The sequence below is a fragment of the Phaseolus vulgaris genome, chromosome 8 (genome assembly GCF_051622355.1).
Source record: "Phaseolus vulgaris cultivar YP4 chromosome 8, ASM5162235v1, whole genome shotgun sequence".
NCBI classification, from domain to species: domain Eukaryota; kingdom Viridiplantae; phylum Streptophyta; class Magnoliopsida; order Fabales; family Fabaceae; genus Phaseolus; species Phaseolus vulgaris.
In genome coordinates, this window is record NC_143505.1 from 550,733 (window position 1) to 573,601 (window position 22,869).

Genomic DNA, 22,869 nt, shown 5'->3' on the forward strand with positions numbered 1-22,869 from the left:
TGGGTTCAGTAGAATCATGTAAGAGCAAAACTATACTTTTTGTTTGGAATGGAACACCAGTACACAGTGGAAATATATAAATACATTTTCTTATAAATATGTATTTCCACAGTTTTTCTTTTAGTTTTTTGGTCGCTACTTTTATTTTATTTGACATGACTAATATATTTTTTTCTAAATAATAAAAATATTAAAAAGGTATGGTGTCGATAGATATTTTTCATTTGTATTTAAAGTCATCTTATGTCCTAATTCAGATTATTCATCTCCGAATATTTATTTACAAATTCATAGGATTCGCATTTTTAGCAAAATTTTGTTTTATACCTAGAACTTGAATAAAAATCTTTACTTGAAAAAATTGACTTACTGATGTAGCAACTGGAAAATAGGTCAGGTGAACAATGCATCTCCATCTACAATTTGAGATTAAGTTCATAGAATCGTTAAAAAATACATTGGTAATTATTTAAAAAATTATTTTAAAGGCAACCCAAATGTGATTCTTAAAATTCAATAATTTTATTATACATTAATTTATAATTACATAATAATATAAAATAACTTAATGTCAATATATTTTAATTAAATTATATACGCATTAAAAAATTAATAATATAATATAAAAATAACTCAAACTTGAGGTGTCTCTTATTCTATAATTAATAATATAAAAATAACTTAAACTTTCATTAAATCGTATGCATGTTAAACTAATAAACATAAGTTTGAGGTATCTCTTAATTAGAAATCAATGAATAACAAAATCATTTATAGTGAAAGAAGTATATTAAATGAAAAAGTAGATTTAGATTTTTCAGATATTTACAATGTAGGTACAGACAATACATACATTTGTTGGAGTAAACTTCAAAAAGTAAATCTTTCTTCAACTATTTGAATTCAATGCCATTCAAGTTTCATACAAAATTATAAAGGTTAAAACAAGCAACTTTCCAGGGTAAAAAGCATTCTCTCAACTAATTTTCTACAAAATAGATTATGCTTACAAAATCCAAAACGATCCCAAAATTCAGTCAGAGTACACTTACATGATAAAATCATTGAAATAAATAATAAACTGGGAAAGAACAAAACCCAGAAACTTTTTCATTATAGCAGATTAATTACTGCTGGCACCTCGAAATATAGAGAAAGTTCATCAGTTTACGACACAGCCTATCCAAAAGAGAGCTTCAAGAACATCTAAGTTGGCTTCCGCATGTTACGTCCAGCACGAATCACTTCATCCACCACCAGTAACTGAGATACTATAACTGGCCTGTATGATGGGAGGAAAGAAATGAGGGGGGAAAACTCACACTTACGGTAATGTTAATATGAGAGGAAAAAAAATACAGATTACAATGTATTTACTTTTTGTTTGGAGAGAGTTGAAAGAAAAGAGAAATATTGACTTCTAAAAAGGAAAAATCAAATTTCTCTCTCTTTTCACTTTCCCTGCTATTAAAATCCGTTTCCTCACTCACTCTCCACCATACCATTAGTAATGGCACTGTTTTACTGTTTTAGTATTAACACGTTCCTAGTTTCAAAGCCAAACAACAAACTGAATGTGTCAACAGATCAAGATTCATACCCTGAGTTTATGATTTGGCGTTTCACAGAGTAGTTGTCAAAAATACCCTCCATTGCAGGGTCTACAGGTTCACCTGTGTTCAGGCTCAACCCCACAATATTTCCTTTGTCATGCTCTCCCTGAAACACCATTCAGCAAGTACAATAATAATATATCACTCTTCTATTTTATATGAGAATATCTATACAATCACATTAGGGAAAAAAAAGATAAGTGGAATGAGTTTAAGGAAGTATACCGTGAGGGCAATAATCACATCTTGAGTGTCAAGCCCAGAGTTTTCAGCAAGTGTCTTAGGCACCACAAGAAGTGCATCAGCAAAAGCCGCAACACCAAGTTGTGCACGCTGTTTCAAGATTATAAACATCAGAGTTGAAAATTGAATAAGTAAATACAATTAAACAAGAAAAACATGGACAACCAGAGACTCGTAATTTACCCCTTCAACTGTTTTCTTAACTTCGTTCATCAGATATTGTCTAGCAGCAACTTCAAATGCACCAGCACCCTGATCATGGGAAAGAAAATTCTCTTCAAATCAATTACAATCACAAAAAAATTGCACAAAGAGTTCGTTATTGGAGATATATTAATTTTAGCTTCGGTTTTTCGCATGTAAAAAGCTTCCTTGTAGTTGTACTGATTTCTTTCCAACAATTAACTACTTGAGTGGATTCAACAATAAGCTCAAAATTACTCAATCAACGATGGGTAGGAACAAATCAAGTTATTTAACCTAAATTTATGTAAAAGCACATTATTTTTCTTCTAATTGAATTCATTAATCAACTCAAGCACACATTTGCAATAATGTGAGATCGAGTTTCTGGTTTATTTCGTTATAAACGTGCTGAAAGCATGTCCAATCCTACAATAATCTTTTCTCTTTAATCTAATAAATTATAAACAACACAGTAGCTGCAATGCTAGGTCCAGAATTTCTTCTATAGGGTAAATTCATTTGACTAAGGAAACTATAACAAGAAAATGGAGTTAATCAATATGAATAGCATGAACATGCATATTACAAAAGAAAAATGTACAATTCGTGTATCAAAATAATTGATTGACATAAAAATGTCTTACTAAGACAACAGATTCGTCTTCAAGGGTATTCTTAACGGCCCTCAAACCATCACGTACAGCATCTTTAATCTGAGCTATAGTATGGTCATTAGGACCTGTTTCATCATGACAGAATTGCAAATCTTAAATACATTACAGGAAATAAAATGACAGTTTCTTCAAAAGTCAAGTCAGAGCAAAAATAATAAATAGCAAAAAAGGATCTGATTAACAAACGCAGATTAGGTGAAAGGACAATTTACCTTTAATCAAGATTGTGCAGGAAAAAGGATTCTTAACATTTTCTATGAATGTATATTTCTCTTCACCAAGGACATGTTCATATACCAAACCTGCCCAACCAAGACATTCAGGAGTCAAATCATCTACCGAGTTTACTGCCTCTCCTCCACAGGCCAAAACCAATCTTTCCATGTTTCTTCTCTTTGCTCTCCGTAGGCCAATTATCTAACACAAAAGGTCAAAAAATAAGCAGATGAAAAACAGGATAGGGATTGTCCAACTGATGTCAGCTTATGAGAGTTTACTTCGTGCTACATTAGCAACATGAAATTTGTGTCATGAGATATTTAACATCACAGACATTATTATAATCAAAACATACAGTCTTCAAGGATCACCCAATGGCTTTCGCTCATAGAAAAAATTAACCTCTGAATTTTAACCTAGGGACAGGTCCTGGTTTTAGCTGAATCAGTGCAAACCGACAGTCTTCAATAAAAACTATCTTCAAACTTCATGCGTAAATAATCTAGCAATTTGATCAGACCACACTGGGGCATGGTCATTATTTATTGGTAAAACAATTAATTTCAAAAATATGTTTATAACTTTCTATGTATTTTAATTTGGAATATTTAAGACATTTCAAACTGGGTTCTTCCTTCAACCAATAAAAGAAAATTATGCCTACTGGTCATTTTCAGCCTATTTGTGCATCATTACCTAAATAACTGAAAAGTGAAATGAAATTTCCAAGAGTACTTATACATTATATAGTCATCTTCCCAATATTTAAGTTTTAAAAAACCTGAATGTGATGGTATGCTACTTACTCCTTCCCTTGCAAGGAGGTCCAGTGATGGAGGATCAATTCCCTTTTGGTTGATGACAACAAAGTTGGTATTATCATCAGTGCAAACCTGCATACACATACATGAAGTTATATAGTCAGGAGCAGTGAAATAAAATCAAGCTATTGATGAGAGATGGATCAAGAAAAAGGGGGTTCCAACAATAATCCAGAGACGATTAGTATATCTATTTTACAGAAACATGAAATAACATTATTATGTTATTGGCAATATAGCAGACCAGATTAACATGTAAAAATCAATACATACAGGGAGCAAAACTTCTCTACCTTATTCTTCAGTTCAATGATTTTCTTAACCCTCTCATCAACCTGCCGTCTTTCAGCAGCAACCATAGCCTCTCTCTGTTCCGCATTTGAGTAGAAAAAACCTGAATTTACCTCACTGGGAGAAAAAAACATTGACTTCATTAGTCTTACAGACATCAAACATAGTTCAGATAGGCCAAACATCTGATAGTGAAAACCACACAATGTATATACATCATTGACTTAAAGTGATATAACTGTCGACAAAACAGTGTGTTGATGGGTTGAAATTATTAATTTTACCATTACAAAGTTTGCATGGTTGAAATAAATAAATAAAAATAGATTTCCCTTTATTAATACATATAAGCTTGGTTTGTTCTAGGTTAAAACCGGTTTTTCTAGAAAGAGAAAGCAGGTAATTCAGATTAAAAGAAAAGACAATTGATGTGGCAATACCTAATTTTCTTACATAGTAAATGAATACTTTATTTGTTTCAGGTCAACTAAACCTTCCTTAGTAAAACAGAGTAAACATATAACCAACACTAATGGTAACATATCATGTCATGTGAGCTTACTCATTTTATGTTTCAGGTTAACTAAGCCTACCTTGGTAAACCAGAGTAAACATAAAACCAGCACTAATGGTAACATTTCATGTCATGTGAGCTTACTGATTTTATTATCCAACATAAACAATAGTGTGTCTGAAGTAAAGACATACACAATCAACAAAATAGAGACTAGAGACTGATAACATGTGATATTGGTAAACACTAAAAACAATACATAGTAATTAAACGGTTTATACATTAATTTCAACAATATGTCTACCATTCATAATTTATCACACTGTCATACTTAGATAAATATGATAATGTGATAAATTATGAATAGCACTAACATGTTTGGATTACAGGTAAAAGGAATCAAATGACAGCCATAACACAAATTGGAAGATATTGACAAATATCAGGCTGATTACCTCTTCTCATATTCCAAAGATACATTACACGTTAAGATATAGCAATTCTCTGCCCGACGCTTCATGTCAGGGTGTCTTGAACCATGATCAAGGACAAGACCCTCAACCTAGAAAATACAGAGGAATGAACTGAGTGGGAGCAAGAACCGCACAACCCAAAACATAAGGTGCATTAAAATAATATAATTATAACTGAAGTAAGACAATCAAGGTAAGTTACAGTTAAATATGGTTTGCTATTTGCGATATTGCTACTACAGAGCCCAGGTATTATAGATTTGTTTATTCATGATTTATTTGAGTTCAAAAAATTATAAATAACAGAAACTCTCTACTTTACTTTGTTTTTCATGATTTATTTATTTGAGTTCAGAAGCTCTCTAATCAGAAGATAGTCCACTACAACTATGCTTCAGCTCTCTATAGAAGCTCTCTTCATAATGCTTCCTCTGGCTATTTCTCTCAAGAGAAACATATTAAACACAAGGCCACTATCAACTATCAATTTGGTAATCACAACCAAACGCAATTGTTATCAGTTATGACTTACAGTAGCACACAGACCATGAATTATATGGCCTATCTTAGTTAGCCAAGGAGATAAGCAAGATGTGAAGAATGTCAGCACAACTTATGCAATAAGAGGATAACCTGCCCAGAGGTTAAATTCGAATCTCATCAAGATTCCAAACTTTTAGAAAATGGTCTGAAGGATATATTCAAAGATGAAGATGATGAAAAACTACCCTTACCCTTCATCAACTTGCTATACTGAGTTACTAACTACTATCTAGGAGAATGCGAGCCTGTTCAATATACACCGAATGGCAGTGAACAAAGAAATGCTTGGTAGGAGACAGTAGAAATGGATTTAATTTATCAATTCTTGATTTATGGTACATAAGAGGGAAAATATGATTGAAAATTATTTAAAATAGCTTCTTGTTAAAAACTTCTTTTACAAGTACAGATTTTTTTTATATTAGCCAGGATATGAATCTATATCCATAAAGCAAGATGAGCAACAAAGCTTAAAGATTGACATACCAAATGCACAAGAACTATAGACTAAATGTTAAAAACTTTTTCATATTTGGTAATAACTGAGCTGAGAGCACCAAACTGTAATAATTAAAGCTATAATAACAACAAAACTATATATGAATTGATTTCAGCACAAGATGGATAGCTTTTGATCATAACAAGCAAACAGTCCCTCTCAACACGAAACTATCATGCACTAACTAGATCTCAATCCTGCATTTAGAGAAAATCCACCCTGACTGGTTTTCAACAAAGGAAGATAAGCATAATGATTTCAACCAAAACAAAGTCAAGTCCTTGATAAACTGTTACTATCATAAAAAATAGGCAAACTTATTCCTCATCACATCCCAACTTATGCTTGACTAATATTAAGTTGAGAATTTTAGATGCTGTCAAAAGATGGAAATGTAATAACGTGAACATCCAGGTTGTACACAATATATGTAATATGAAATTTAAAAAAATTATCAAAATAGTATACAAATTACTGGAAAAGTGTGGCTGCAAACAGTCATTCATAAAACATACCAAGCGTGTGTCAACATCAAACTTGTGTCGCATATGCATAATCTCCACCATAAAAAGATCAATTTCCTCCTCAGGCTTCCGGATGCATAAAACCTATCATAGCAAAAACCACAAAAAGTTCCGGGTCAATTAAGCAGCAAAATGTACATCTTTAAATAACCAAACAAACATGAAAATAAAATTTTCATATTTATAAGGAATCAAAGTTAAAATGTCTAAAATTCAATATAAACTCACCGCATTAACAATTATGTCAGTCAATTGATCTGCAAGTGATTCATGCAACTGCAAATGATGAGGAAATATACGGTGAGAACATCATGCGTGTTAAAAAGTTATGTTGAGAAGTTATTATTCACTCTGTCTGCAGTATCAATGTATGATCAAATTTGAGCAAAAAACGGATAATATAAAATGAGTTTTACCTTTGTCCTCACGGTTGTTCTAGCTACCATCTTGAGAATCTCTTTATCAGGCTCACCACCCATCACAACAGGAGTCTTAAACTTTTCAAGGAATTGCAGAGTTGCTCTCTTTGCAATATCAAAACCATCAACCAACACGCGTGGATGCATACCTAGAATATCCATATATCATCTCAGCATTAGCAAAGGATGAAATGACAGATAAGGCATCAAAACGAGAAAGGCTCATCCCTCATTTTGAGGATGTTTATTTGCCCCAAATCCTACAACTGAATAGAATAGGATAGCATTTAATGCCTCTCTTTTGTAAACAATTCATGGCCGTTTCAACTGTGAAGGGGATCACACCTGCTGAATCGCAAAGAAACTGCACTCCCTAGTTACACTCATGTTCTCACATCTTTTGCGCATTCAGTCTTGTTTCTTCTAAAATCTGTTTTAGAGGATATTGTACCATCACCTAGTAGCGTTTTTCATCTTCTCTCAAGCCAAAAAATCGTCTTCTCAAAAATTTTCCCTTAATAACTATAAGAAATCACCACCAGTAGAAAATTAACGGCAGTTTCATAGTAATAAAACTGTTCATATAGATAAATAGTCTTCTTTCTTTTAAAATCTACTTTAAAGGTTATCATATCGTCATCCTAGTTGCATTTTACCTCTTCTCTCTGTAGCAAAAAATACCCTCATCTCTAATAAAAAAACCAACTAACCACAAGAAATCACCACTTAATCACAAAAAACAGTAAGAAAGTTCATACTAATAAAGCTGGAAAGCTGGATAAAGATAAACAGTCACATGTTAGAGTGTACGCCTACGAACACACAAAGAGAACAAGCAATGCAAAGAAAAACTCAGAAACAAATGCAAACTCCAACAGAGACTCAAACTCACTAACCTTCATCAATGTAACGTTCCGACTGCTTCATAAGTTCGCCAATGAAGATGACAGTGGAAGTGGTGCCGTCTCCGCTAGCGTCATCCTGCGCCACAGCGGTCCTCGCAATCATAATCGCCGTCGGGTTCTGGATTTGCTGAGATCACAACAAACAAGATCAAAACACGTTCCGCCGTAACGGTTTTCAAGTGCTCGTAGTAGCAGATCTCAATTAATAACAGAAAAAAATGAAGAAAAAAAAAAACTAACCATCTCTTTCAAGAGAGTGTTGCCATCTTTGGTAAGCTTAATATCACCAGCGCCACCAACGAGCCTGAATCAAAGAGTGTATCAGAAACAACAACACGTAAACAGATACGAATAGAAGAAGAAAACGAAATGGAAAATATAGAAGAGAAAGGAAGAGAGAGAGACATTTTGATGGTTCCTTTTGGACCGAGGTTGCTTTTGAGTACATCTTGCAAACCCTTGGCGGCATTGATGTTCATGTGCAGTGCCGCCGATTTGTTCAGCACTTCGGCGTTAGGGTTCAGCGCTCGCAGAGACATTTTCGAGAGAAGAAAAAACAGCGACTGAATGAAACGAGTGCTTACAACTTGAACGGAAGCAGTGAAGAGGAAGTGGGGTTCTCTAGGGGTTTCAGTCTTTGCAACTCGCAGTGAAACGGCAGCTGAATCCTCGTTTTATGTTTTTAAGCAGCGCAGAAATACGCCATGTCGTTTATGAGGTCTTTATTTTTTGGGACACTTTTCTGGGCTTTAGATGGTAGCCCAATTCTCGATAATTTCTTCATGCACTCCTATATTTTCTTCACTCACCTTCTCCCACATTGCAACCACAAAATGACATTTTAAAACATCTATGCTTCTAAAAAAAACACAATCCATATTTTTTATACAATCATATTATAACTCTCAATACTATTATTTTTTTATTTTTTTATATTATTTAGTTACAAATTTACTTTTTATTATATATATTTATTTCTAAACATCATTTTCCTTATAACATACTAAAAATATGTATTTTTGGAAATGATGATTTCTATGCACAATTTATTACTTGTAGTTAATTTTTAACTATTTTGGATTATCATTCTAAAATACTTCATAATAAAAAAAAATATTACGAAAAAAAAATTAAAAACAATGTAAATACATTCCAAAAATATGTTTTCGGAAAAGATATAACTTTGAAACATCTTAAAATATTTCTTATATTAAAATAAAATTGTCGAAGCATGTGTAACAATCATTGAAAAAAACTGTATTATGTTACTTTTTCATACCTTTTCTACCTGGTGGAGTCTAGCTAACTTCAAATGTTCTTCGTATTTTATGGATAAATAAAATGAGATGAAACTTACTATTTAGCTAATACTTTTGGATAACTTTTGTTTTTTTTTGGAGAAATTAATTTTAAGATTTTTTTATAATTTCTCCACGTATTTAAAATTAATACGTTATCATATATTTTGTGTGAGATGTGTTTGGTAATTCCTTTTTTTTTTATGAAGAACTTGAAAGTGATATTTGTTCACTGTAAATACACTCTACTTGTTCTTATTATAAAAATTATATATGAATTATTTGATATTTGAGTTCTTTTTATGTGACTTTTAACAATAATTATAATAAATTATGAGATAGAAAATACAATGATATGGGAAGAATCTATCACATAAAAAATACAATGATATTAATTGAAATTTAGTTCAGGTGAAACAAAAATCCACTTATGATTGTGTCATTAGAGTTAGATGCATACATAACTTTCAAATGAGTTAATCAAAGTTATGACCTAAGAATTCATCAAGGTATACTACTATTATAAGATGAGCTCAATATGTGTTTATGTGATTAAAACCTTTCCATGAATATTCTTTCAAAACATAAATTCAGAATTTAGGAGACAAAACAATGTTTTTAAGATACATAAATTTGTGAGTGTAAAGCAAATTGATGTGATTCCACTAGCCATATAGAGAAAGGTTCTTGACCTTCTTAGGAATCACCTTGAGTTGGACATTATAGAGGCACTTTTCTTAGAGTTTGATCATTGTTCTAAGACAAGAACTCACCAAAAACTAGTACCAAATCCTAAACTCATTTGGATGAACCAATTATAGTCAAATTGAACCAAACAAAAGAGGTAGAATTAAGAAGTACCGAACAGAATTGCATAAGAACACATTTCAACCGAACAAAATGAAATTAAAAGGCAAAGAACAAAACATAGGTGCTGGAAAATTAAGAACAGCCGAACCAAAAACAAGACAACAAGCTTAGAACAAAGAATTAACAAAGAAGAAAGGAAGGAGAGAAGAAATGCTCATGGAGATGGAAGGAGGATGGATGATCTCGCCACTAGAAGTGTGGAATGCTCCTAGATGAGAGTGATGCCGCCACTTGAGGACTCCATTGATCCATCAAGATAAGACTAGAGAAGAAGGCTCAAAGCTCTCCAAAGTTCACTCAAAATTTGAGTAGAATTTTCTTAGATTAATTCCAATCTGAATTTTACAAAGGAAGCACCTCTATTTATAGCCTAAGGTGCTGAAAAATAGGTGGGAAATTTCAAATAAACTCATTTGAAATTCCCACAAAAAACAAGTCACATGGGAGGTGTGACCTTTTTCTACTATGACACCTCCCAAAAACTACACCTACACCACTCTCCTAAGTCACATGGGTAATGTGACTTTATTTTACATTTTCACACTCCTTTATTTAATAACCACACCTCCTAAAACTATACAAGAGTATTTCAAAGCTTGGCATTGCCCCTCATGGGATGGACTTGGGCTCTTTGGGCTTTGGCCTTCTTGGGCTTGGGCTTTGGGCTTTGGGCTTGGGCCTCATCTTTATTTTATGTCTTCTTTTAGTTTTGAGAAGACTAGAAGGAAGAACTTCAAATGTGAGGGTGGATGTCCTCTTCCTCCATTAATAAAAGCCTCATTTATTTGATTCTCATCACAAACTAAGGGTTTTATGGGTTTGGTTGATTTCTTTGACTTAAACTCTTATGGAAAAAAATTGTTTTGTTAAATATTGAAGGAGAACTAGATTTAAGTTAATTGAAAATAAATAAGTGATGATAGCTTAACCTTTGTGATTGAATATTTTATCAATAAAAAATAAAACTTGATATGAGTAAAAATAACTTTTTCACTAACACTAAATAAACATTAAACAATTTTAATTTTTATTACAAGAAAGTATTAGATTCTTGTAAGAGTGAGTAGTTTATGATTTGCAACATATACTTCTACTTGTTTAAGTATCAAGTAAAAACCACTTTCATCAAATCTTGATGAATATATGTAAAGTACTCGTCAACATGAGACTTTAGTGCATTATCTAATAACACAAAACAACAAAAAATAACAAAGGACATTAAAAATATTTTTTGATTTGTAAACCAGTAACAAATATAAATTGTTCCTAATTCACACTATGTGTTAAATATTTTTAGTCAAAAGATTAATTCATAAAACTTAACAACCTCTTCTTATATGTTTTCTCATTTAGGAGTTTTTGATATCATAATTTTTATCTAACACAATTGGAAAATTCACAAAATAATTGATACTTTTAATACAATCAGTGGTCATTTTACAAAATAAAATAAAATAGAAAATGCTTAGTCTTCAACATGTGTGAACACTAATGTTTAGATTTGACTTATCTCTACCATGAATACATGTTTATCTAACACTTTGTGTGTGTTTGGTATGAGGTACTAGAAACTTGTTCAACATAATGTCCCAAATTCAGTGCAGATTCTTGGGTGGAATTTCAGGAAAAAACCATTCCGGAAGAATTTTTAAGAAATTTTGTAAAAAGCAAGGCTATCCTCTACCGAAACTTGTGAAATTCCGGCCTAATTTTTGCAATTTCATTCTTGGTCCGTACTGCGCTGAAAAAAAATCACACAAGCACTTTCGTATGTTGTTTGCACCCAGGCAAGGAGGAACGTCCATAAACGAATCACAAAAAGAAGATACGGGGAAGAAAAGCCAGGACGTTTTGTTTTCGGAAAACCGGTTTTGTTCACTCTCGGTCTGGGACTTACTGCGCCTTACTCCTTGGGTATTTTGGTCTGAAATTTTTACCAGACATTCGTCACTGTGTCTTTTGAGTTTTGCCTGAGGTTTGAGCCCCAGATTCGTCCCACAAGATCGGCAATAAATTTTTTATTCGTCACTGCCAGGGCTGAAAGGAAGGTTCGTTTGTGTGTAAAACTGTTTGATTTTTTTCGTGGGTAAATACTCATCCGTTTGACCTGAAATCTGTCGCGTTTTGTCCCAAATTCAGTGCAGATTCTTGGGTGGAATTTCAGGAAAAAACCATTCCGGAAGAATTTTTAAGAAATTTTGTAAAAACCAAGGCTATCCTCTACCGAAACTTGTGAAATTCCGGCCTAATTTATGCAATTTCATTATGGGTTCGTACTGCGCTGAAAAAAATTCACATAAGAAACTTGTTCAACATAAAAGTATTGAAAAAAAAACACTAAGATGAACATCATTTGGATTGTTTGAAGGATAATTCCAACAAGCCCTCACTAAATTTTCCATTTGAATCATTCATTGAGTTAATCTATGTGCTTAGTCAAAGTACATCACTCTCTTACGAAAAGGCATGTATGGTTTATGAAATAGTTTATTCTTTCATTAGTAGTTAAAAAAATAATTACTTCATACATAAAGAAATATTGAAAAAAATATTTAGTGATTTGTGTTAAAGATCTAACAGCATTTTATATTATATAACTGGGTGCAAACATTATTTTATAAATTGATTTTATAAAGATGGGTTGAACTTAAAAGTTCACTTTTTAATATATGTTACCAGAGTTTAAGGGTGGACAAAAAATCCAAATTACAAAATCCAATCTATAATTTTCCAAATCCATATTAGTTTTGATCCATTTAAATGGATTTATTTCAAATCCAAATCCATATTTTTGGATTTCAAATCCAATCCATTTAATTGGATATGGATTAAATATGAATTGAATACATTTTTGGATTATCCAATTTGTATTTTGGGTTGGATTTTGACTTTGCCCGATCCAGGTTGAGCCAAGACAATTCGGGCGCAGGTTAAGCAAAGTTGACCCAAGTCCAGCTGAATGGGCCCGGACAGATGTCAAGCCGAGCGGGCCCGGACTGATGTCGAGCCAAGAGGGTCCAAGCCGATGTCGAGCCAAGGGGGCCAGGGCCGATATCTAGTCATTCGAGGTTGGGCCAATGTTGAGTTGTGCGAGTTCGGGCCGATGTCTAGTCGTGCGGGCTCGGGCCAATTTTGAGTCATTCAGGCCCAGGCCGATGTCGAGCCGAGCGAATCCAAATCGATGTCGAAGTAAGCGGGTCTGGTCGATGTCGAGACGATTGGGACCGGACCGATGTCGAGGCGAGCGGGCCCGGGCCGATTTCGAGGCGAGCGGGCCCTGGCAGATGTCGAGTCGACTAGGCCCGGGCCGATGTCGAGCTGACCGGACCCGGGCCGATGTCAAGCAAATTGGGCCCGAGCAGATGTCGAGTCAAGCGGGCTCGGGCCATTGCTGAGTCAACTGGGCCCGGGTCGATGTCAAGTCGACCGGGCACGGGCCAAAGTCGAGTCGACCGGGCCCAGCCCGATTTTGAGGCGAGCGAGACTCGACCGATTTTGAGGCGAGTGGGCCCGGGCAGATGTCGAGACGACTGGGCCTGGGCCGATGTCGAGGCGACCGGGTCCGGGCCGATGTCGAGCCGGCTGGGCCCGGGCCGATGTCAAGCAAGCTGGGCTCGGTTAGATGTCGAGCGGGCCCGGGCAGATGTCGAGGCGAGCTGACCCGGGAAGATGTCGAGTCGACCGGGCCCGGGACGATGTCAAGCAAACTGGGCCCGGACAGATGTCGAGTCGAGCGGGCCCAAGCCGATGTCAAGTCGAGCGGGCCTGGGCCGTTGTCGAGTCGGGCGGCCTCGGGCCGATTTCGAGGCAACTGGGCCCGGGCCGATGTCGAGCCGACTGTGCCCGCGCCGTTGTTGAGGCGACTGGTCTCGAGCCGATGTCGAGTCGACTGGGCCCGGGCCTTTTTCGAGTCGATCGGGCCCGGGCTGTTGTCAAGTCGACCGGACTCGGGCCAATGTCGAGTTGAGTGGGCCCGGGCCTATGTCGAGTCGAGGGGGGCCGGGTCGTTGTCGAGCCGAGCGGGTCTGGGCCAATGTCGAGTTGTGTAGGCCCGGGCCGATGTCGAGGTGAGCGGGCATGGGCCACTGTCGAGCTGACCAGGCTCGGGCCGATTGGGCTCGGGCCGATGTCGAGCCGAGCGGGCTTAAGCTGATGTTGAGCCGAACGGGCCTGAGCCGATGTCAACGGGCCCGGGCTGATGTCGAGTCGTTCGGGCCGAGCCGATGTATAGTTGTTCGAGCCCGGGCCGATGTCGAGTCGTCCGGGTCGGGGCCGCTGTTGAGTTTTCTGGGCTCAAGCCGATGTCGAGTCGTCCGGGCCCGGACCGATGTCGAGTCGTCTGGGTCGGAGCCGATGTAGAGCCTAGTTGGTCTGTGTTCAAGTTGAGTCGGCTTAGGCCCAGTTCGAGCCAAGTCAGTCTTTATCCATATCAAAATGGATTTAATGTAATTGACAAAGTGAATTTAATATAATTAACAAAGTGGATTTAATCTGGATTCAATCCACTTTAAATATATTTTAAAAAAATCCAAATATATTTAATATAGTTAAAGTGGAATTTGGATTTTAAATCCAATCCACTTATTTGGATTTGGATTGGATCTAGATTGGAAAATCCAATCCATGTCCACCAGAGTTATTTAGAACACATCATAGCAAGAGTTTGTCAAACTTATCAAGTCACTCGCTAAATATATAATCTTAAACACGAGTTGACTCTCAACATAAGAAGAGGGTATTAGAAATTTTATATCAACTAAAAATATGAACATTTCACTATATAAGTAAGTGTAAATTTTATCTTAAGAATGAATAGTTCGTAAGTTAGAGCATTTTGGTGTCTTTTTCACTGTCTCAGTCGTTGGTTTATCTTTCTTTTTCATTGTCTCATTCATTGGTTTTATCTTTGAAGATGAAGAGGGTGGAAAAAGGAGAAGAAAGAAAGGAGGGAATCATCAACCCAAAGAATAAAGATGAAAAGCCTTTGGCATGTCGATGGGTTTTGAAATTTGGCAGACCCATGTGGATCTGTGGATGAGAAGAATCTTGACTGTTAGCACCATGAAATTCATGTGAGGTTAATATGACCCCATGTTTTTGTACGTGGACTGCAGAATCTAGTATAAAGTAAATATTGTAATTGTTCATGGCTACTTCTCCACATCCCACTCCATTGGATCATGAACCACCTTGCATGAGATTGTGATTCTTGGAACAAAATCTTCCAAATTGGACCTACTCAATATTTAAAACTTTATAGACCAAGGTAAAAGGCTCTAATAGCACACCCTTATCCCTGTAAAAGCCCCTATAAAAACAAAGAAAAATAAAAATTAATTACTAATAGTTACAAAACGAACCCGTGTGCTGCACTCCAATACTAACGGCTACTACAAATATTAATCAGAAGCATTATTTGTACTTAATTATTCACTTTCGGTTAAGCCGACACAGTCAAAGACCTGGTACAATCACACCACTTAATTTGACTTTTACTTAAATAGAAAGAAAGTATTTCTACTCGTTAGAATCAAATCATTGTATTTGAACTAATATTCATTTTAAAAGATTGATGCTCTTTCATAATTAAAAGATGTTCTTACTAGGGAGATGAGACCTAGATGAGACCTAGGGAGATGAGATCTAGGGAGATGAGACCTAAAGAATTATTGAAGTCTTCTTTTCCTTCCTTCGATTGGGCAGGTGAATGGTTGATGAGCTGGGATTCTTCTCGTCCTCCTTCTTCTCCTTCGGCGCTCGGTCTCGGGTAAGGGTACCTACGAAGGCATTCTGACGCTCAAGTCAGTAAAGCGGGTGGTCAGCTCTCAGGTAGGTGAACAGTAATAAATGACGTCTCTTACTCATTGGGATGTGTGCTATTTATATTATTCCAATGGGTCTACCTTGTTGGGTCCGTTTATCGAGGTGGATACCACTTAGGGTTGCATTACCTAATTCTTAATGATGGATTAGCTTCGCTGACCTTGGTTTGGACGTTAACGATGATAGGGGTCGGCCATCGGCCAGATTCCCATAGTCTCGGTCGTCCCGGCCAGGTCTTCAGAGGTTTCGGCCGAGTCTTCTAAGGTCTCGGCCGGCTTTACCTTAGTCTCGGTCAAGCTGACCAGGTCTCGGTCAAGTTGACTACGTCTCGGCATTGCCCATACCTGTACAAAAGAAAAAAAAGTATATAAAATATTATTGGTATGGAGAACTATATTAAACATGTAAATTTTGATAAGTATCGTATTGATGTTTGATATATCAGAAAAATTTATTCGAATATTTTAAGTAGAGTCAAAATTGATAAAACTTTATGATATTTAACAAAATTTGATAGTTAGGATTCAAATTGATTAAGTCAATCTGCGGGTGCGGTGCATGCATGCATACATGAATGGTGGATATTGAAAGATATGTAGTTATCAATTACAAGAACTAAAGAAAAGTACATGTGCATCATCCTGAATAGTAGTTATCAACACTATTACTTGAAAATAAAGTTGAAACAAATGTCAACTTAATGGAATCCAGGGTGATTGTGCAAGCATATATATATATGCACACTTAATATGAAGAAGAATATGTATAAAACAATACATTTTTAATAACTAGTATCCTAGATCAATTAATAGTAAAAATTATATGCTTAAATATGTATTTATATTTTTTTATATAATAAATAAATTTTCAACCTAAATTATATTGTAATATTATAAAATTTACTTGATAACATTTTAGTTTATAATATAATACATAAAAAAATTAACAAAAATAATTTTAATAATTTATTTACTTCAAATATTCCAAAGATTGAAAATCTAGACTAAAAATAAAAACTGTGTAAAAATACAGGTAAAAGAAAAAAACATATTTAAACACAAAATTGTACAAATCAAACTAAAGCAAACACTTTATCTTGCATGAAACTTATGTATGTAAGAATCCGTGTGCGGGTGTGTATTGGAAGAAGACATATATGTAGAGAGATATGAAAGAAATAAAGGTTTTGTGTTTTCTTTCAATATTGAATGAAGAAATAAATAATAGAAAAAGAAATTAGTATAATATTATGAATAAGAATAGAAGGCATATCTGTGAGAGATATGGGATATTTAAAGAATAAAGTTAACTTTCCATTTGGTAGTACTTGGAATTAGAAGAATATTCTTTGTTTGTTTTTTTATTATAGTGGTCTTTCTGTCTGTTTAGTAGCTTCTAACACTAAATCATCACTTTTTTTCTGGTCTTTAGTGGTCTTTAGTAGCTTCTAACACTAAATCATCACTTTTTTTCTGGTTTTATAAAGAAAGCCAAAACAGCCATTTATAATTCCTCGTAACACTGAAATTTATTTAAATATCTCTCACAACATAGATTATTGTTCTATACACGTCCTGTTAAGAAACAAGATTATCTGAAAATCACAAGACATTGATAAATTAAGAAACGAAAATAATGTTGCACAAGGATAAAGTGCTTATGACAGATGTCCTTGTTCACTTCACTTTGTGGATTGGGTATCCAAATCTCAAACAGATAGGCCATGAGGAAAAAAAGTCACAGAATTTAAGTGTCATAATAGGGGTGCAAGTTGCAACATGCTTGTTACAAAAGTATCGCACGAAGTGCTGCATTTACCTCTCATTCAGCAGATAAGAATAATGTTTATCCCAAACACCCCCTCATTCAATTGGATTCTCCCTGTTCATTTTCACACTCATCATCAAAATAAATCTTTAATACAATCTATTCACTTTTATTTATACTGTTTTGGTTACCCTTTTAGAATGGCTAAGTCAGAGCGGTGGATGTTAATCCCATTTGATGATCTTTAATTAGAATAATCGTCCATAACCCGTAATATGACGAGGATGTCTGTTTTTGTCCAAAGGCCATTAAACCATCTGGATTTTCGGCTATTCGGGCCCCTGGTATAACACAATCCAATGAGACAAAGACAACAACAAAATATTAAGATTTTCCAACTTCACGCAAGAATCTTCATAACAGCACATGCCTATCAGAATGAAGCTTCTTCTCGAGCTTCTTTCCAACTTGGACCCTTCTTCTAATTGGTCAATTCCCACTTATCTTCTTATTCTCTAATCCTCTATAAAAGGACCAAACCATGTAGCATCGTGTGGCATCATCAAAACTAAGGAAAATTCATATTTTTACTCTTGACATGGCTAGCCTTTCAGTGAAGCATAACCCTCAAGTGAACAACACTAGCCAGCAACGTGAAATCATCACTGAAGAGATCCAAGGACTCATAAGAGTCCACAGAGACGGACGTGTAGAGAGGCCACCAATTGTGCCTAGTGTCCCCTGCACATCATCATCAGAACGTGGTGTCACACCCAAAGATGTTATCATCAACAAAGAGACCAACTTGTGGGCACGTGTTTATGTGCCACTAAGTTCTCACACAAAGCCTCTTCCTTTGCTTGTGTACTTCCACGGTGGTGGATTCTGTGTTGGTTCTGCTGCTTGGAGCTGCTACCATGAGTTCTTGACCAACCTTGCTTCCAAAGCAAACTGTGTAATTCTCTCTGTGGATTATCACTTAGCCCCAGAGAACCGTCTTCCCGTGGCATATGATGATGGTTTCAAAACTCTCATGTGGGTGAAAAGAGAAGCACTGAACATCTCCAGTGCGCAAAAATGGTGGCTGAATCACTGCGACATGTCTTCCCTTTTCCTAGCTGGTGACAGTGCAGGTGCCAACATAGCTCATAATGTGGCCACACGCATGGGATTATCATCAAACACCTCAACGGCACCATTATCTCTGAAGGGTGTGATACTGATTCAGCCTTTCTTTGGAGGAGAAGAAAGAACAAACTCCGAGAAGCATTTCCTTCAGCCACCCAATTCAGCACTCACTTTATCCGTTTCAGACACTTATTGGCGCTTGGCACTTCCTCTGGGAGCAACTCGTGATCACACATATTGCAACCCTCTTGCACATGGCACGGTGAAGTTGAGAGATTTGAGGGTTTCTTCGATTATGGTGTGCGTTTCAGAAATGGATATTCTGAGAGATAGGAACTTGGAGTTCTCAAAAGCTTTGGCTAAAGCAGGGAAAAGGGTTGAAACGGTTGTTTTCAAAGGCGTAGGCCATGCATTCCAAGTGCTGCATGATTACCAGCTTTCCCATTCCCGAACCCAAGAAATGATGGCACATATCAGGAACTTTATAAACCAGTAACTTCTCTGTTTCATGGGTGCTGTTTTCTGTTCAGATTACATGTTTAAGATACTTCATCCATTAGAAAATTACATTTCATTTCATAATATATAATAGAACTTAATTTATGTTTCTACCAAAAATAAACTCAGAATTCGGTGAGAATTCGGTGAGAACTGCGTATTTCACAAAGAATCGAACTTTTACGATAAGAGAAAGGTTCATCTCTAAAGACTAAAGAGTGCTTAAGTCACTAGAGTAGAAACACAAAGATGATGATAAATTCTTAACATAAAACTAAAAGTAAAGTATAAAATCAAATTTAGTGTCTTCCCTTACCGCACAAGTCATCACTTATTTATAAATAAGATCATTAAGAAAAACATTGAATGATTATCATGAGATATAAATGAATTTTATAATACTCACTACCCTATGAACTCTAATAACCTATAACCGAATTATGATATATTTATGTGCATTAAATATTATATTAAATGAACTGTTATTGATCTGATGTATCGATCTAATTAGAGGTATGTGTATTTTATAATTAAAATTTTATAAGACTGAATTACAGCTTGAGTTCACTACTTAATTCTTAATAATTGCAGTCTTTTATCTATTGATCAAAATACTGGTTTTTTAACAGGAAATAAATTATCTTTACCCCCACAATACTGCAAAATATAAGTGTATTTAGTTTTTTTAATAGTAAACATCCTAAATCCCCCTCTTTTTTTCAGCTATACTTCAATTTGCTTCAAAAATCCATATCTCATATACATACGTATCCCGATACTAATACTATTGGGATACTTCACTTGGTCTCCAAACCTAAGAAGCACCAACACTCTTGTTTATTTAATTTGTCTAATTTCCATATTTTTTTTATACTTCACCAACCTTCCAATAATGAAATCCTTCTTTATACAAACTATTTTAAAAAAATAACGAGATCGTGTTATTTGTATATGCAATAATAAAATGTAATTTATGACAAGTGTTATTTATACAATAACAATATTAAATGCACATCACTTCACCCATATTTTACAAAATTATGAAATTTTTATTCGTTTATACATTGTGAGTTTACTTTATTATGAGATATTTATTTTGACTATTGTCATAAACTCTAAATAGTTTTTATAACATATTAAAATTTGTATTTTAAACTTAACTCAATTTTTAAAAAAAATATGCCTTTAAGTTAAGATTTTTTATAGTTGTTTTAGTAATAATAAGTCAAATATTTTTTCTATAATAGAGTTTGTTAAAAAGTTTATTTAAATTAACTTGATTTTTATAAAATCGATTTTAAGATAAAATTTACATACACTTGTATACTTTGAATTGACTGAGTTTGGAATGTGAGATAGATAGGAAATGATGATGTTATTCCCATACCAAATTATATTATTATTGTACCTATAGGTAAAATTTCTAAATTCTAAACCTAAAAGTACAGATAAGTTAAAAAAAAAAGTTACTTAGAGGAAGAGGTTTGAAAGGAATGGGAAAAGATGAAGTAAGAGAAATGAAAGTGAAAGAGGCATGAGTAAAAGTGGTGTGGGGTGTGAGTGTTTATTCTATCTTTAGACATTGTGTTTGACCAACCATGAGATTCTAGTGTCCCTTCTGAATTAGAATTGTTGAGAAAGGAATAGGGGTATGAGAACATGTTGAAAATGAATGATATTTTACAAGGAATACGTAATTGTTCCACAAGGACCACTATTTCATCTTCAAAATAACTCATCTTCCAAAATTTGAAGCAATGTACTTCTTAAGATTCCATCACAAACAATATGTTGTGGTACGGTTCAAAAATATAGTTTATTTTTCAAGCATGTGGATATGGCTTAATAGACTCAATTTCTTTCTATACCTCCATAAAACATGTGAAATGATAATTTTGTTATTTTTCATATTTTTTATTGACACCCTTCTTTTTATTTTTTTCAGATTCATATATTCTAAATTCTAAAATTCATAATACAAAATTATATTCCAAATTTTAGAATTTAGAATGTATTTTTTGGGTTTGAAACTACATTTGGAAAACTTTAAAATATGGAATACAATTTTCTATTCCAAAAATTAGAGTTTGGAATGCATTTTCAAACCAAAAAGTTATCTTTCGAACTACCAAATTTAGAATATAAAACTATATTCTTAAATTTTAGAATTCAAAATATATTGTTAACTCCTTCTTCCGGTTACTCGTATCTTTCGTCTGAGATGTTGTACCTGCAGAAATTATTCGAAGCTTAAGTCAATATTTGTCTTAATTACTCGTCAGAAAAACTAAACTATTAAACTAAATGCTCTATCTATTTATCCTACTCATTAATGGGCCTATTGGATATGTCACTTCATACTAAATCTTCTGTTTATCATTTATTAATTGATTTTCTATTTTATAATTCTGTTTATAACACTTAATTAAATTTATTTGTTGTTTATGCGTGTTTCTTATTAAAATTGACACATGTATGTTTTTTCACGTAAGATTTTCACTAACGCATTTTTTGTTATTTTCTTCTTTGCACTTCTCGACTTTCCTGACCTCTCGACAGATCTCTTTTGGCATGACTAATTTATATATATATAAAAAAAGATAAAATCAAATACCAAGAGAAAGGGGAAAAAAAGTAAAGAAAATCAATTTTTTTATGAAATGAGAGATGTATTTATTTGGTTCATAGAATATGTATATCCAATAAAAAATGTAAGAAATGTTGTGTAACTACGAAAGAAAACAATATTAAATGATGAAAACTAATTTTATTATATGTTCAAAGTGGGAAATATGAAAATATAATATGTATAAATCTTTAAATTGAGAACAATAATTAAATATTGTAGTAAATACTTGAGAAGAAGAAACAGTGCGAGAAAATGAGACAAAGGTCAAAAAGACTTTTGAGGACTCGTGAAATTACTGAGAAAATGTTCATAAAGTAATATCATGAAACATTTATTTTTTTCCTAGTTTTAAACTGTGAAATTCCTTTTTTAATTACTCGTGTTTGTAATATTTTCCTTTCTTTAATCTTAAGATTTTTACAAGTAAAATTTAAATGGAGATTTAATTACCAAAAAGATGGACTCAAAGTACTTAATGAATATCTCTCCATGACACAACAAGTGCAAGGAGTGGAGGAAATTGGTCAAATATCAATTTTAAACAAAAAAAATAATTATTTATCAAATTCAAAACATTACTTTCCATACTTCACAAGTCACTTTACTTAATGAATTTGAAGATAATTAAATTTGATTTGCACAATGATACATAAACTTAAATACATGTTTCAAAATCAAATTTGTGAAACAATGAATGCAAAGTAACATTTTAAACTTAGAAACTTGTGATTTCAATATTCATTATACAATAATCATGACATCCTAATGTAACCTAATTATGATTGAATATGACTTGTTAGTGAAAAAAATATTCATATTTGATATAAGAAAAGAAATATTCATATTTGATATGGGAGGATAAATATCTTCCTAGTAAGTTATTATATCAATCGAAGTGATTTATCTGGGTATGATGTAAAATTTGTAAATAT

The 22,869-nt window shown here is 34.1% G+C and overlaps 2 protein-coding genes across 2 annotated transcripts; one reads left to right on the plus strand and one right to left on the minus strand.

Moving 5' to 3' along the window:
- Positions 1 to 869: 869 nt before the first annotated feature.
- On the minus strand, positions 870 to 8,629 carry LOC137827059 (T-complex protein 1 subunit zeta 1). The gene is made up of 15 exons (XM_068633268.2): positions 8,330 to 8,629; positions 8,165 to 8,228; positions 7,916 to 8,051; positions 7,017 to 7,168; positions 6,829 to 6,876; positions 6,592 to 6,684; positions 5,017 to 5,123; positions 4,050 to 4,164; positions 3,742 to 3,828; positions 2,929 to 3,133; positions 2,687 to 2,781; positions 2,040 to 2,108; positions 1,839 to 1,946; positions 1,601 to 1,719; positions 870 to 1,282 (listed from the first exon to the last, which is right to left on the minus strand). The coding sequence occupies exons 1-15, from the start codon at positions 8,461 to 8,463 to the stop codon at positions 1,207 to 1,209; spliced, it is 1,608 nt and encodes a 535-aa protein (XP_068489369.1). The 5' UTR covers positions 8,464 to 8,629; the 3' UTR covers positions 870 to 1,206.
- An 8,913-nt stretch (positions 8,630 to 17,542) lies between these two features.
- LOC137826891 (putative carboxylesterase 17) lies at positions 17,543 to 19,432 on the plus strand. The gene has a single exon (XM_068633047.2). The coding sequence runs from the start codon at positions 18,281 to 18,283 to the stop codon at positions 19,304 to 19,306; it is 1,026 nt and encodes a 341-aa protein (XP_068489148.2). The 5' UTR covers positions 17,543 to 18,280; the 3' UTR covers positions 19,307 to 19,432.
- The last annotated feature ends 3,437 nt before the right edge of the window (positions 19,433 to 22,869 follow it).

Coding starts and splice junctions, on each gene's coding strand:
- LOC137826891 (XM_068633047.2), top strand. CDS start 18,281: ATGGCTAGCCTTTCAGTGAAGCATAACCCTCAAGTGAACAACACTAGC.
- LOC137827059 (XM_068633268.2), bottom strand. CDS start 8,463: ATGTCTCTGCGAGCGCTGAACCCTAACGCCGAAGTGCTGAACAAATCG. Junction 8,229..8,329: donor CCAAAAGGAACCATCAAAAT/GTCTCTCTCTCT, acceptor TCTTTGATTCAG/GCTCGTTGGTGGCGCTGGTG. Junction 7,169..7,915: donor GGAACGTTACATTGATGAAG/GTTAGTGAGTTT, acceptor TGGATATTCTAG/GTATGCATCCACGCGTGTTG.